This window comes from Austrofundulus limnaeus, unplaced genomic scaffold (assembly GCF_001266775.1).
Source record: "Austrofundulus limnaeus strain Quisiro unplaced genomic scaffold, Austrofundulus_limnaeus-1.0 Scaffold2, whole genome shotgun sequence".
NCBI lineage: Eukaryota > Metazoa > Chordata > Actinopteri > Cyprinodontiformes > Rivulidae > Austrofundulus > Austrofundulus limnaeus.
The window spans coordinates 3,278,409-3,291,989 of record NW_013952404.1 but is presented as its reverse complement, the minus strand read 5'-3'; the positions used below and the strand labels follow the sequence as shown (position 1 = coordinate 3,291,989).

Here is a 13,581-nt window from a genome sequence, read left to right as displayed (position 1 = left end):
TTTAGTTTAGTTTAGTTTAGTTTAGTTTAGTTTAGTTTAGTTTAGTGCTTAGGAAACAAATACATTGCTGGCGTTACAATAAAGACTTGCACAGTCTCATCTCAAGGTGAGTGATTGGCTGTGAGTGTAATCAACCTGATTGCCAACACCTGCCGCTCCTCTCCCATCATCTTATTAATGACACAAGTGCATCATGGGAAAACCCAGAGCTGTTGGCCCCTGCTTGTGCCTCACCATGGGGACACGACAAGTTCTTCTCATTTTTCTTGGACATTTTTTCACCGCTCAGTCTCTCCGGAGACTCGAAGATGCCATGTTCCCCCAGGAGTTAGGAGGATTTTTTGACCATAATTGGCTTTTTCCCTTTGATGGAGACTTTGACCTCCCGCCGCTGGACACCGTCTTCAGGTCCTGGCGAAGCCGGAGCCCTGGACTCCACATGTTTGGTGAAATCCCTCCCRTCACAAATGTTCCAAGAGTTCAGGTGTTCTGTGACGAAACGAAACTAAACGTTGCAGTGGAGAAGAAAGCCTTTGGCCTGATGCTGACTCAGGAAGAAATACAGCTGGGTGATGGTTGCATTAGCAACAAAGAGCTCCCTAACCAGTTTGTCTTTATTTATGACTTGGATCAGTGTGGGACTACAGCAGTGGTCAGTTGTGCATCTTTTTTCCACTACACTAATTTCCTAAATAATTTTTTTAATGACTTCTTAGGACTGTCTACTTGTCTTGCAGTTGCAAAATGGTTGGAAGGTGTTCACCAACTCTCTCCACCTGAATCCTAAGACACMTCCCACTTGGTGGCAAACTCCTCCCACAGTTCACATCTCCTGCATCCCAAAGAGGTGAGCAGACCTTGCTAAAACACCTGTAGTTGTCCACCAATTCTACTTAAACCTACTTTCTCTTCAGGTCGTACATGGATTCAAGCGTTATCCCTCAATCTGTGAATGCAAACCTTTTTGACATCCGAGCCATGAATCGTAAGGAATGCCAAATTACTCTACCTCTTTTTGTCTGGCAGCTGTTTTGTAAATGTGCATTTCCTCCTGCAGCTTCCTGGACCACCACAGCAGAGTCCAACCTCTATAAAAGGGGCCAGCTAGTTGATCTCCAGGTTTCTGCCAAAACGAGACCAAATCAACAGCTTTTCATCCACTCGTGTTTTGTCTCTGAATCCCCTGAACCTCAAACTAAACCCAAACATGCAGTGATACTTAACAAAGGGTAAGCAGTTCATTCATAAACCTTATTTTTTTTAAAATCACATTTAATGTATCTGACCTCCTGACAGGTGTGCATCCTCCCTGGGTTCTCCATATACTGTTGCTCAGTTTGCTGCTACCAACCGTGCAGATGTGGTTAATTTCAGGCTGAATACGTCACATCTCTTTTCTGAGGTRAGGCAAGCAAACTACAGCTGTACTGAAGTATTTTTAGATGAAGACTTAACTTGTCCCTCTTAAGTTCTATGTYCACTGCAGTGTGGTCACCTTGGATCAGAGGCTCACGTCTACCTCAAAGTCATGCAACTATAACGTTAATAAATCAAGGTATTTATGCTACTTTTGATATTTCCTCCCTTACTGTTTTAAGGATGCTAACATTGCAGTTMATCTTCCAGATGGGAGGAACTAAGTGGTGCAGACGTCTGTGGCTGCTGTAGCTCRAAGTGTAAAGGCTCATCTAAGAACACATCTCATGGTAAGTGTTTTAACTTAAAGTAGTTCTGCTCTTAAAAGTGGCTTACTGCATTTGTCTCTCCAGATGCCAAATCTGTGGTCRGTATTGGGCCCTTGATAGTTGTGGATGATGATCGGGAGTTGGGCCCCGCGCTTCCAGAATCTARACCACAAACTTTCAGCTCTTTACCCACCACTGTGATGTCTGACACTCCTAGTCCTGCTGAAGACGTGGTTGTTTCTGCTTCCACTGTGTCTCAAAGCATGCTGGAGTCGACACCGCAGGGTGTAGTAATGGTGAGGCAGGACCCAACCTCCAGGCTAACACTCTGGCTACCTGGACAGGTGCAGGCTGAACACGGCAACATGTATCCATTTGAAGATGGCTTGTTGCCGCAATCGCAGCCAGGTGAGCATCCTGAGCAGCAGCTTTCTGCCACGGAGGAAACTCTTCTGAGTTCACCCACAAATGAGGTTTCTGGTCTAACAAAAGTCAAAGGTGACCCTCTGCTGTGGGATATGGAACTTGTTGCGCTAACTGATGGCTGGCCAGTTGCTTCACAAGACAATGAAGTCATTGCTGATTTCCCACGGACCAGGTTTGGAAGATCTGGGAACCTTGCTACCCAGGCTGACTCACCGCTCCCAACTGAGATCRACGTCGGCCTCGTGTTTGACGAGTCAAAACAAACTTCACCAGACAGTGAGGACTCCGAAACTCAAACAAAACTGCCACCAGCCGACGGGACTGACACTGCCATGGGAGACGGGTTTTCCCAAATTCAAACGGACACAGAGCCTGAAGTAGACGTTCAGCCGATCGTTCGTACAAAACTGGAGTTCATGAAGGGTGCAGACGGGTCAACGAGGCTGAGTTATGAGGAAGAAGTGAAGCAAAAGGTGGAGAAACGTCCACAAGGAAAACAAGAGGCAAGATTGAAGGGTCTGCGCTCAACTTTTCTCAATTTGTTGCGGTAAGTCGGTACAATTAAACAAATGATGGATTCAGCAAATTCTTAAAATTACCCCTTCTATCCCAACAGGAGTATGGATAAGGCAGAATAATGCAGTCCAGAAGAATATTTAAATAAAAATGCTAAATATTGCTTCTGTACACTTGTTTTTTTTTTTTTTTTTTTTTGTTCATTTGAACAATCTCAAATGACCGCATGGAGTGGATGATCTGATCTAAAGTGTTGCAGATGACTGGTCTTAAGTTTTCTATAACCCAAGCTAACATTTGCAGTAGTATTGCTTTAAAACTAGTTCGGACAGTTTTAAAATTGCTACTATTCTGGACTAACACAACTAAAATAAAATGTTCCAAATGAGGACATGATTCTATACTTGTGCTTCAGTCTTTGACTTAACAGTTTTCATTGTTTTGCTCAACACTTCTATCATTAAAGGTGCACTTTCTATAGGGTACTTAAAAGTTTTTAAGGGAATGACATTTCTCCCACTTCTAGAGCCTTGGATGGCCGTTCCACCTGCCTGTAGGTTTTCCTGACTTATTCTACCCTCCCCAACTGTATTCTAGAATTGTAGTTTCAAAGCTTAAGATGGTATAAACATGCCACAAGTTTCTGAAGTGATTTAAGAAATTTTACTTAATCAAAACCTATTGCTTCTCAGAACCATATGCACCAGTAAAATGGGTCAGGCTACGCTTTAAAAAAGTAAAGGTGGGTGGGTAGATCTTTGTATGACCAAATTTCAACCTTGTTACACAAAATCACCAAGTGGTGGACTTAAACTGATGCAGGAGGAGTGTATGGTTTATACATCAACTAATGACTCATATTTAATAGTCTAAGTGTTTGATACAAGCAGGTCCATAAACCTCATGCAATGTGACAAAGTAAAGCTGTCATTTTGACAAGGCTTCTCTGCAATATATCGCAGGCACTGACTGGCAGCACCTGGGAGAGTACCAAAAGCTCAGCTGCATGTTTGTCTTGTAGGGAAGCATTGGCAGTGATTGGTTGCTTTTGTCTCAGGATGTCATCGGTGTGCACCAGTGGTAAAGGCTGTAAACACTTAAATATAAACTTCAGTTTAGAACGTTATATGGGTGATGGTGGCTCAGACGTTTCGAGATCGAATCCCAGCTAGGGACCTTTCTGGTTAGTTTGCATGGGTTTCCTCCCACTGATCAAAAACATGACTTGGACTACCTGGTAACTCTAAATTGTCGAGAGCGAGTGGATGTCACTGTTGGATATGGGCACCAGTGATCTCTGTTACCCGAAAGGGAAGAAGTAGCTTGGTAAAATTTATGTATTGACTCTTAAATTTAACATTTAGTAAAAATTAGCAATGAACAGTGAGCTATAAAATGTTAAAAATTGTACAGTCAGGTAAATTTATTTTTACATTTTATTTCAGACTTTGCTAAAATATGTTAGGCCTACAAATTTTTTTAAATTTTTTATACAATTTGTGTGAGTGTTCATATTAGTTTATGGCATTAAAGCCTAAATTAACTGGATGTTCATTTTAGTGGCAGTTTACAGAAGTGTTTGTAATGTTTTGGCTGTTTTATTGGCTGCTGGATCTCTGGACTCGTTCTCCAGCCCAGGCGTCGCTGTGGGGAGCTGCCCTCTGTAGTTGGGACGTTTCCCAGCGGTGCTCTCTCCCTTTTACACCCAGAGCTCCGGTGTGTTTTTTTTTTTTTTTTTCCTCTCCAAAGTTTGACCCTGACCACTGCCTGCGGCTATAAAGTGTCCATGCTGTCCGCACGCACTCTCTTTCCCCGGCCACAAACCCACCGTGAGTGTCCAACTCACTGTTCTCGAAAAAAAAAAAACCTTAAAAACCTATAAAAATAAATAAAATTTACAAAATCCTTAAAAATATACCTTTAAGAAATACAAAATTAAAAAAATAGCAAAATAATAAAAAACAAAACACACAAACAGAACGTGTCGGGTGGAGGCTTTTTAAAGGAAGAAATCCTCTTTAATTTTTAATTTTTTTCTTCTGGAGTCTGGGTTAGAGGAAGTTCTTCACCTTTTTTTTTTGGACCAGAACCGAACTATGAACACGGCAGCGGGCAGTTACCCCATGGCTTCTCTGTATGTGGGCGACCTGCACCCCGACATCACCGAGGCGATGCTGTACGAGAAGTTCAGCCCCGCCGGCCCGGTGCTCTCCATCCGGGTCTGCAGGGACATGATCACCCGCCGCTCCCTGGGATATGCTTACGTCAACTTCTCCCAGCCCGCCGACGGTAAGAAAACACACCTGGGAGGCGGGGGATAGYGTACTGATTGTGACATTTTGTTGTYACGGCCRTAAAACTGTACAAAYGATTCAAATRAAATGAAATTTACTCAGTTTGGAGGGAGTTTTGCAGCCAGAACAGCTGATTTSAGCCAAATGGTTTTTCACAATAAAAGCTCTTTGTCCAAGCAACACATGGATTAGAATTTGGCATTATGTGATATTAAACCACAATATTCACAAAAAAGAGGTGAAATCTACTATTTGTGTGTTAAACTCAGTTACATGCAGAAAAAACAAACAAACAAACGGTTTGTTTATTGAACAGATATAAGAAGTCAAATTATTCATATAAAATGTGATTAGCCTCTTTCTTAGACACATATAACTGTAAAGATTTTAAAAATACACAATGTTCAGTTCTCAGCTTAAGTCACTTCTCTTCTTTTTGCATAAACAAAAATGTTTTTTGTTGCTCTTATTTTTTTTTTTTCAAATTAAAGCTTACCAGACATTTTTATGCTTTCTACTTTCRTGTTGACTATAATTGTCATGAGAAATCTTAACTGTGTATGCTCAGGTTTTTACACCAGAAGCAAAAAGACACAATCCGTCTCAGATAGACAGGTTTTTTCTAATATATATATAATGTCCCACAGGGTAGAATAAAACTGTAATGACCCTTACATACAAACCTTTATTTGTTTGGTTTTAATGATGCAAATCTGTTTTTCTGAACATGAATTTTTAACTGTCTTTGTTAGTTTCAGTTGACACTCAACAGGATCAAACCGTGCCGGAGCTTTGAGTGAAAAAGCAGGTGTCGGAGGCTTGGTGACATTGCCCACATTGTGTGAACTTTTCTCCTGTTGTATCAACAGAGAGCACCTGTCACAGCTTATCTGAGCTGGGGAGGTTGTTCCCAAAAAGCCCCAGTTAAATGGGTCACGACGGGGTCGTTTCCTGGAAGGGGCTCCYGAGAGGAGCCGCAAGGGGATCAGAGAGCCGTGTAAACAGAGTGTGTTCGGTTGAACAATACTTTAAATGAGTTGTAGTGTTGAAGCAGAAAGGGGGGGTCCTGCGGTAGGCGATGGGAGTGTGTGATAACTGGATTTCCTCACTTATATGTGKGAACACGAGACCTGGTGTTGCTCATCTAGAGCAATCTTGAACGTCCCTTTCCTCGTGGATGGCAGAGCATGTTGCCCTCCATGCCAGCACATGCCTCTCAGGAGCAGCCCCCACCATACCTCTAAATATAGCGCTTCCCTCTGAGCAGCCGTAAATTTGCCTGCTGCGTGACACTTGAGATAAACGGTTGACAATTACAACAATCTTAATCTCAATCTCTTTATTAATTAGTTCTCTCGCCGAGCTCTAAAAAACAAAAACAAACAAGGATTCCCCCACTCTGAACCTTCCAGAAGTCCACGTGTTTGACAGCGGTCACACTCTGGCTCTCTGGTTGGGAAGTACAGTTGCAGGCCAAACTGCTGACGCCRGCAGACGTGAGGGAGCTCCGTTTTGTTTACCAGACACTTTCAGCTGGAAAAGGCCGGCCAGCACGTGTAGCGGAGCCACTGAACAAAAGGATGCTCRTATGAGAGCTGATGCAACACGCAGGCAGAAATGGTRTCRAYTGAGCTCACTGGGGTTAAATTAAAGTGTCGTATAGAGATGTTCTGTCTGTTCCAGCCTGTGTATGAGCATTGTGGTTTGTCTGAACAGAGAGACATGTGGCTTCGGTCTGCAGCTGCCCCACACTTGTCCCCAGCTGCTGCCGGATCAGCCACATGGTCTGCTGCTGTGTCTTCACCATGTGGCTCAGAATACAGCCGCACAGGAAGCGCAAAAAACTTTAGAACCCATAGCTTTCTGATGCTGCTAAAGGTGTGTTCTCTGAGTTGAAGCTCTGTACAAACAACAACACTTGACGCCCACTGCCTCTGTCTCTGTCTCTGCCCTTTAGCCGAGAGAGCCCTGGACACCATGAACTTTGATGTGGTGAAAGGGAAGCCGATCAGAATCATGTGGTCACAGAGAGATCCCTCGCTCAGGAAGTCAGGCGTGGGCAACGTGTTTATCAAGAACCTGGACAAATCCATCGACAACAAAGCTCTGTACGACACCTTCTCTGCCTTTGGCAACATCCTCTCCTGCAAGGTACGGGCTTCAGAAACATAAGCATTTATTTCTATTTAATCAAGCTGCATTTTAACCAGAAAGACCTGATGAGACAGGTGATAACATTTAAAATGATTCAGTTCAGTTTTTTTTATAGCACCTGATCACAACAAAAGGGCAGTTTACAAAAAWAAGTTCACTTCAATGAAAGTCTCAATCACCTACCATGCATAGACATAAACATTGCATAAACTGACTGTACTTTTACAATTAAATGTTGATATAAAGCAGGGGGTCTCAAGCACTTTGAGTCTGGGGACCCCTTACAAGGGTGAAAAAACCCATGCTGTTTTAAACATAATTTACCTCCTAAATGCCATGGGAATATTATCTTTTGTTTGGTTTAGTATGTTTGTTTTACTAGTRTATTGTGCCCCATATGTATTTTTTAAAAAATAAAAATCTCATGAACAATTTATTGAAAATTTTTGAGGACCCCAAAGATACAGCTCGCGGACCCCATTTTAAGAACCTCTGATGTAAAGGATCTCACTGAGCCAATAAAACAGGTCTGTTTCTCTTAACGTCTCATGGCTGTTTTCAGCAATATTTAAAGCAGGGGTTCTCAAATTTTKGGGTTCTGTGGACCCCTTGCAAGGATGAAAAATTATCAGCAGGGACCCCCTAATAAACAAACCCAAGGCTGTTTTAAAAAGAATTTACTGTCATTTTAACCCCTAAATGCCATGGGGATATTATTTTTGGTTTGGTTTAGTATGTTTGTTAAATATTGCGTAGATCCCCATATGCATTTTTTAAAATAAAAACCAAATTAGCAATTTATTGAATTTTTTTGAGGACCCCCAAGATATGGCTCACGGACCCCTGGGGGTCCTGGCACTCCTCTGATTTAAAGTGCCTGTGACATCAAACTTTTGTAATAAATATGAGTGCATTTTTGGAATGAATAACATATTTCAGAAAATATTTTATACCGCTGGGATGAACAGTTGTTGAGATAGTTGCATGTGAAGTAACAGGAAATGATGTCAAAGGGGAATGTCTGAACACAAACTGGGTGTTGCTACAATGGCTAACGACACAGACTGTAGAGGAGAATCWGATGTTTCTTTAGATTATTTTGAGTCATCAGAGAGAAAAAGAGGAGGCAGCGTATACAATATATCGTTTTAAGAAGTTTCCTTTCTTAAAAAAGTTCTCCATTGATGTCACTTCCTGTTTCATTTTAACTGAGCCTAATTCAAAAGTAAATGCCAGTTRTGTTATGTGACAAAATGGGTWWAATCCTGTTTTGTGTCAAGTTTCTTAAATATAAAGACGTCTTCCTTGACTTTTTTTTATTGAAGGACATGCATGTCAGCGTCCCTTTAAAGCCACGTGTGTTTGCGTGTCTTCCTCTCCTCCAGGTGGTGTGCGATGAGAACGGCTCTAAGGGCTACGCCTTCGTTCATTTCGAGACCCAGGACGCGGCCGATCGAGCCATAGAGAAGATGAACGGCATGCTTCTGAATGACCGCAAGGTGTGAGTGTCTGATCGCTCTCCTCTCGGTATTTGCTGGTCACGTGTTTTTTTTAATAACTTTTGACGGATTTATTCAAACTGTGAACACACTTTGATGGGTTCTGTATGCTTTGACGTTAATGTGGTCTGCCGATATATTTCTGTTGAAATGCTGATCATCCGTGTTGAGTGAACTGACCTCTTGTGTTCTTTTTGTTTCCAGTTGGTGGGTTTGTGTGAATAAAATGACTAATTCCACTAATCTARCAGCCATCAAACTCAAAGATAACCAACTAAACCTTCTTAGGTTTCTTTCCTGCCAGTACTACTTCTTCTGTTCCCTCATTGTGCCGTTTCTGGTCACCCTTAAAGTGTTTGCAGGTGTGTGTGTGTGTGTGTGTGTGTGTGTGTGACCTTGCTTGTGTGTTTTAGTGAAGGATCGAATGCAGAAATGCAATTCTGGATGGCAGAAGGAGAGAGGTCTTCATACCAAGGTATATAAGATCAGAYTGCTTTTTTTATACTTTGAGACTCTGTTCCTCGATCCCTCTCCATCCACCTCCTCGTCAAGTGTTGGACCAAAGGTTAAAGGTTGTCATAAAGCATGCCGATATTTATGCTTGCCTTTGGCTTAATTCAAACGATTGTTTTTTTTTGTGATTGTTGAACCCAGGAATGAAATGTAGCCGTGAACTCATCTCACGGAAGTTGTCCTCGTCTTTGAGCTTGCCAGACATCCTGTTTGGGCTTTCCCGCCATTTTTAAGGGCTATTTTTACAAGTGTTTTGCTTCTCATTCCTCTTTGTCGCTCAGGTTTGTGGGTCGCTTCAAATCCCGCAAAGAACGGGAGGCCGAGCTCGGCGCCAAAGCCAAAGAGTTTACAAACGTCTACATCAAGAACTTTGGGGACGACATGGACGACGAGCGGCTGAAAGAGCTTTTTGAGAAACACGGTAAAGCGGAGCAAGGTGCCTCTTCAGCACTGGAAATGTTGGGTTTTGCTTTTAAGTCTTTATTTTTTTTTTGTCGTTTTTCAGGTAAAACACTCAGCGTGAAGGTGATGATAGACTCCACCGGCAAATCCAGAGGGTTTGGATTTGTTAGCTTTGAGAAACACGAAGACGCTAACAAGGTGCTTTAGATTTACAGCCATGTTTAAAGGGTGTGTTTCCTTTTGTCGGGGCGGGGAAATGTTCTCAAATCAATGCKTGTTGATCCGAAAGGCTGTGGAGGAAATGAACGGCACCGAGCTCAACGGGAAGACCGTGTTCGTGGGGAGAGCTCAGAAGAAAATGGAGCGGCAGGCGGAGCTGAAGAGGAAATTTGAGCAGCTGAAGCAAGAACGAATCAGTCGGTATCAGGTAAGGTCTGAGCAGAAACGCATTTTAGTTTAAATATAATTAAAAACCACTGCCTTTTTTAATCGCAATGTTCCTTTTGTTCTATGTCAGGGAGTTAATCTTTACATCAAGAACCTGGATGACACCATCGATGATGAGAAGTTGCGTAAAGAGTTTTCTCCGTTTGGATCAATTACTAGTGCTAAAGTAAGAGAAATCATTTGATTGACACTTAAGAAAAGATGTGAAAGGTTGTGTTTTTTAAGACTCACGGCTTCTGTCTTCACGACAGGTGATGCTAGAAGAAGGTCGATCCAAGGGCTTCGGTTTCGTCTGCTTCTCTTCCCCCGAGGAGGCCACCAAGGCCGTGACTGAGATGAACGGGCGCATCGTTGGCACCAAGCCCCTGTACGTGGCTCTGGCTCAGCGCAAAGAGGAGCGCAAAGCCCACCTCACCAACCAGTACATGCAGCGAATCGCTGGCATGAGGGCCATGCCCGCCAACGCCATCATCAACCAGTTCCAGCCCACCAGTGGCTACTTCATGCCAGCTGTGCCTCAGGTGTGCAATTTGAATTCTGACTAGCAGAAATGGGCCAAAACGGTTTGCATGACTGAGTGTGAAAAGAGGGGAGGATGTTGGGTAATGGGTTGTTTGAATTTATTATTTTTACCATGAAAATTTGCAGAAGGCTGTTTGAATTAAACGTACTGCGTCTCATGAGAGGTTTCAGTGTGTGTGTAGGTTTTTTTTAATTATTTTTTTCTTTTTGTCCACTAAATGCTAAATTTCACTTATTGTCCCCTCTAGGCCCAAAATAGGACGACATACTACGCACCCAATCAGCTGGCCCAAATACGACCCAACCCCAGGTGGCAGCAACAAGGTGGCCGAGGTCAAGGTGAGCATTTGGGCTGTGAGTGCTCAATTTAAACATCAGAGTTATGTTTTGATATAATTGTATTTTTTTTTTTTTGTCCACTCCAGGTGGTTTCCAAGGAATGCCCGGCTCCCAGCTGCGTCAGCCTGGACCTCGTGGCAACCTGAGACACATGAGTCCTGGTGGACAAGGCCCTCGAGGTGTTTTATACATGGAGATTTAAAAAGCTGTAGAGCATTTCTGCGTATCACATTAATAAAACAGGTTAATGATTTTTTTTTCTTTTCTTCTCAAACAGCTACAGGCCAAGCCATGGCTCCTCGACCATCCATGGGAGTCTCTGGTCCTCGGTCCATGCCTCCTTACAAATACGCCACTAGTGTCCGAAACCCCAATCCTCAAGTGGTGCAAACGATTCCCTTACAGCAGGTGTTATTTCACTCTCCTGTCAGCTAAAACCTTCAAACTTGTAATTTCATTGTATTTTTTAATCTGAAATTTCTCATCTGTCTCATTAAGGCTCAGCCAGCTGTTCATGTTCAGGGTCAGGAGCCCCTCACGGCCTCCATGTTGGCTGCTGCGCCCCCACAGGAGCAGAAACAGATGTTAGGTAAGACTCGCTGTGCTTTAATACATTTCTCCTTTGTTGTTTTCAGTTTCTGATCGTTTTATTTCTTTAAAAACAGGAGAGCGTCTGTTCCCGCTGATTCAGGCCATGCACGCCAACCTGGCAGGGAAGATCACCGGCATGCTGCTGGAGATCGACAACTCGGAGCTGCTGCACATGCTGGAGTCGCACGAATCCCTCCGTTCAAAGGTAGCTCRCGGGATCGATTTTCACTTTTCCATTTTTCTGTACGTTTATTTTTTTCTGTCGAACTACTTCTGCATAACTTCAGCTGTTTTAGTTGTTCGTATGTCCAAATGTTCAGCTCATCCAGGAGATGGAGGGTAGGGGTGTAACGATTCATTCGAGTCTCGATTCGATTCGATAATTGATTTTTAAAATCAGTTACGATAATTTTCAACTTTTTTTTCAACAGAATAAATTGTAGTCATTTTAAAACCAAACATGTTTCTTTATATTTAACATCAGCTTTTTTGTCATTGTATCAAACTTTAACTGTCTGTTGTATTGTAACAGAATACAACTTTAAAATAAATAAATAATGTCATCAAAAATGCTTTTGTGACCAAAAGTTATCAAGTAATTTGAATTTATCATAATTAACATAATTAACTGTTATACAACAACAATGAAATTGAATAATTCATTTTTATTAATCAATTCAAACTTTATGCAGTTATAATTGATTTTTAATTGATTCTTGATAAATTGTTACATCCCTAAAAGGCTGTGATTTTTTTTCTAAACTTATTCTTTTCAAAAAATACTTTACTTTTTTATTTTATAGAAATACATTAAGATGTCTTCAAACACATTCAGCTTCGGTTTACTTGCGCTTTTTATGTCTTATGTTAGTTTTATTTTTTAGCTGCCGTTCTTCTACTTTTAGCTTTTATAGTTTGCTACTTTTAGCTTTTAGCTATTTTTTCTTACATATAGTTAGTTTTTTGAAGCCTTTATCATTTTAAGACTTTGAACAATAATCTGCCATTTCTAGTTATTAGTCAGCCTTTCAACCATTAATTAGGCTTTTGAAACATTTTGAAGCCATTTGCTCGGTTAAGTTTTTGCTACTGATCTGCGTCTTTTAGCTTTAACTCAGTTTCAACTTTTCCAACAAACCCTTGCAGAGAATCTCCATCTCCGAGAAAATAGAGATTCTCTGCACAGCTTTCACGCATTTTTTTCAGGAAATGCTTTTTGTTTTTTTTTTTCTCTTACTTGTCATTTCTACCACTGATGTTTCTCATTTTATTCAATATTTTGTGACATTTCTGTTTACTTCAGGTGGAGGAAGCTGTCGCTGTTCTGCAGGCCCACCAGGCAAAGAAAGATGCCACTCAGAAAACTGGCAGCATGACAACTACTGCTGCTGCAACATCCTGAAGGCTGTAAGTTCTGTTAGCAGTCGAGCCGATCATAAGTGTTGATTTGATAAAACAGTATTTTATGTTATTAACAAGAGGTTTTATTGTCTTGTTTCAGGGTGGAGAAAAATAAGCAGGGATGGACACCAGACAYCACAACAAATATGCAAAAAAAATTACAAATTCAAATAAAATTTTAAAAATATTTCATACCATCATTTTTACTGCCATAAAAGGCAGTAATACATATGATAGTTGCATGCAGGCCCTACTTTGCAAAGGAGAGAATGTTTTCCAAAAGGGAAATGGAGCCTGTTTTTTTTCTCACACTGAAAGCTTCATGTTTGATTTGAAATGACAGTTTGCCTTCATATGTTGTCATGATGAGGTGTGTGGTATTCTCAATAAAGGACTGATGGACAATGTTGAGTCTTTTTATTTTAAATGGTTTCATGAAAGACATTTTACTTTGTTTTAAAGTGTGTGTAATTGTGGRAACTCCAACTGTGTGAAATTGTTCTAAATCTTTGAACAAGGACAAATTGTTTCTGAATCACAGAAGTATCAAGGAACATAGTGCAGCAATTTTAAGAAAGCATTTACTCAATAATACTGTGTTGAATTTATTTCACATTATGCACATCAAATGTGTTTGGCATTAATAAATATTTTACATATTGCAACAAACAATGTTGAGTAAGCCTAAAATTTCTTCACTAGTGTGAGTACACAAGAAAAACTAATTTATTTTCAAAGAAAATACATTATTTTAGGAGTTGACAAATATTTACTTCAAAAACTGGAGCATGT

General features: G+C 41.2%; 2 protein-coding genes across 2 annotated transcripts; both read left to right on the top strand.

The window, feature by feature from the left end:
* The first annotated feature begins 178 nt into the window (after window positions 1–178).
* Window positions 179–2,828, top strand: zpcx (zona pellucida protein C). The gene is made up of 9 exons (XM_014009466.1): window positions 179–652; window positions 738–847; window positions 915–985; window positions 1,058–1,229; window positions 1,297–1,402; window positions 1,470–1,555; window positions 1,627–1,706; window positions 1,770–2,658; window positions 2,728–2,828. The coding sequence occupies exons 1-9, from the start codon at window positions 194–196 to the stop codon at window positions 2,747–2,749; spliced, it is 1,995 nt and encodes a 664-aa protein (XP_013864920.1). The 5' UTR covers window positions 179–193; the 3' UTR covers window positions 2,750–2,828.
* Window positions 2,829–4,426: 1,598 nt separating this feature from the next.
* On the top strand, window positions 4,427–13,196 carry pabpc4 (poly(A) binding protein, cytoplasmic 4 (inducible form)). Its single transcript, XM_014010986.1, has 15 exons — window positions 4,427–4,916; window positions 6,879–7,072; window positions 8,461–8,576; window positions 9,369–9,508; window positions 9,593–9,687; window positions 9,779–9,916; window positions 10,007–10,102; window positions 10,188–10,457; window positions 10,707–10,797; window positions 10,884–10,976; window positions 11,075–11,205; window positions 11,296–11,386; window positions 11,463–11,593; window positions 12,692–12,795; window positions 12,890–13,196. The coding sequence occupies exons 1-14, from the start codon at window positions 4,724–4,726 to the stop codon at window positions 12,788–12,790; spliced, it is 1,878 nt and encodes a 625-aa protein (XP_013866440.1). The 5' UTR covers window positions 4,427–4,723; the 3' UTR covers window positions 12,791–12,795; window positions 12,890–13,196.
* Window positions 13,197–13,581: the final 385 nt, after the last annotated feature.

Coding starts and splice junctions, on each gene's coding strand:
- pabpc4 (XM_014010986.1), top strand. CDS start 4,724: ATGAACACGGCAGCGGGCAGTTACCCCATGGCTTCTCTGTATGTGGGC. Junction 10,798..10,883: donor ACAAGGTGGCCGAGGTCAAG/GTGAGCATTTGG, acceptor TGTCCACTCCAG/GTGGTTTCCAAGGAATGCCC. Junction 11,387..11,462: donor GGAGCAGAAACAGATGTTAG/GTAAGACTCGCT, acceptor CTTTAAAAACAG/GAGAGCGTCTGTTCCCGCTG.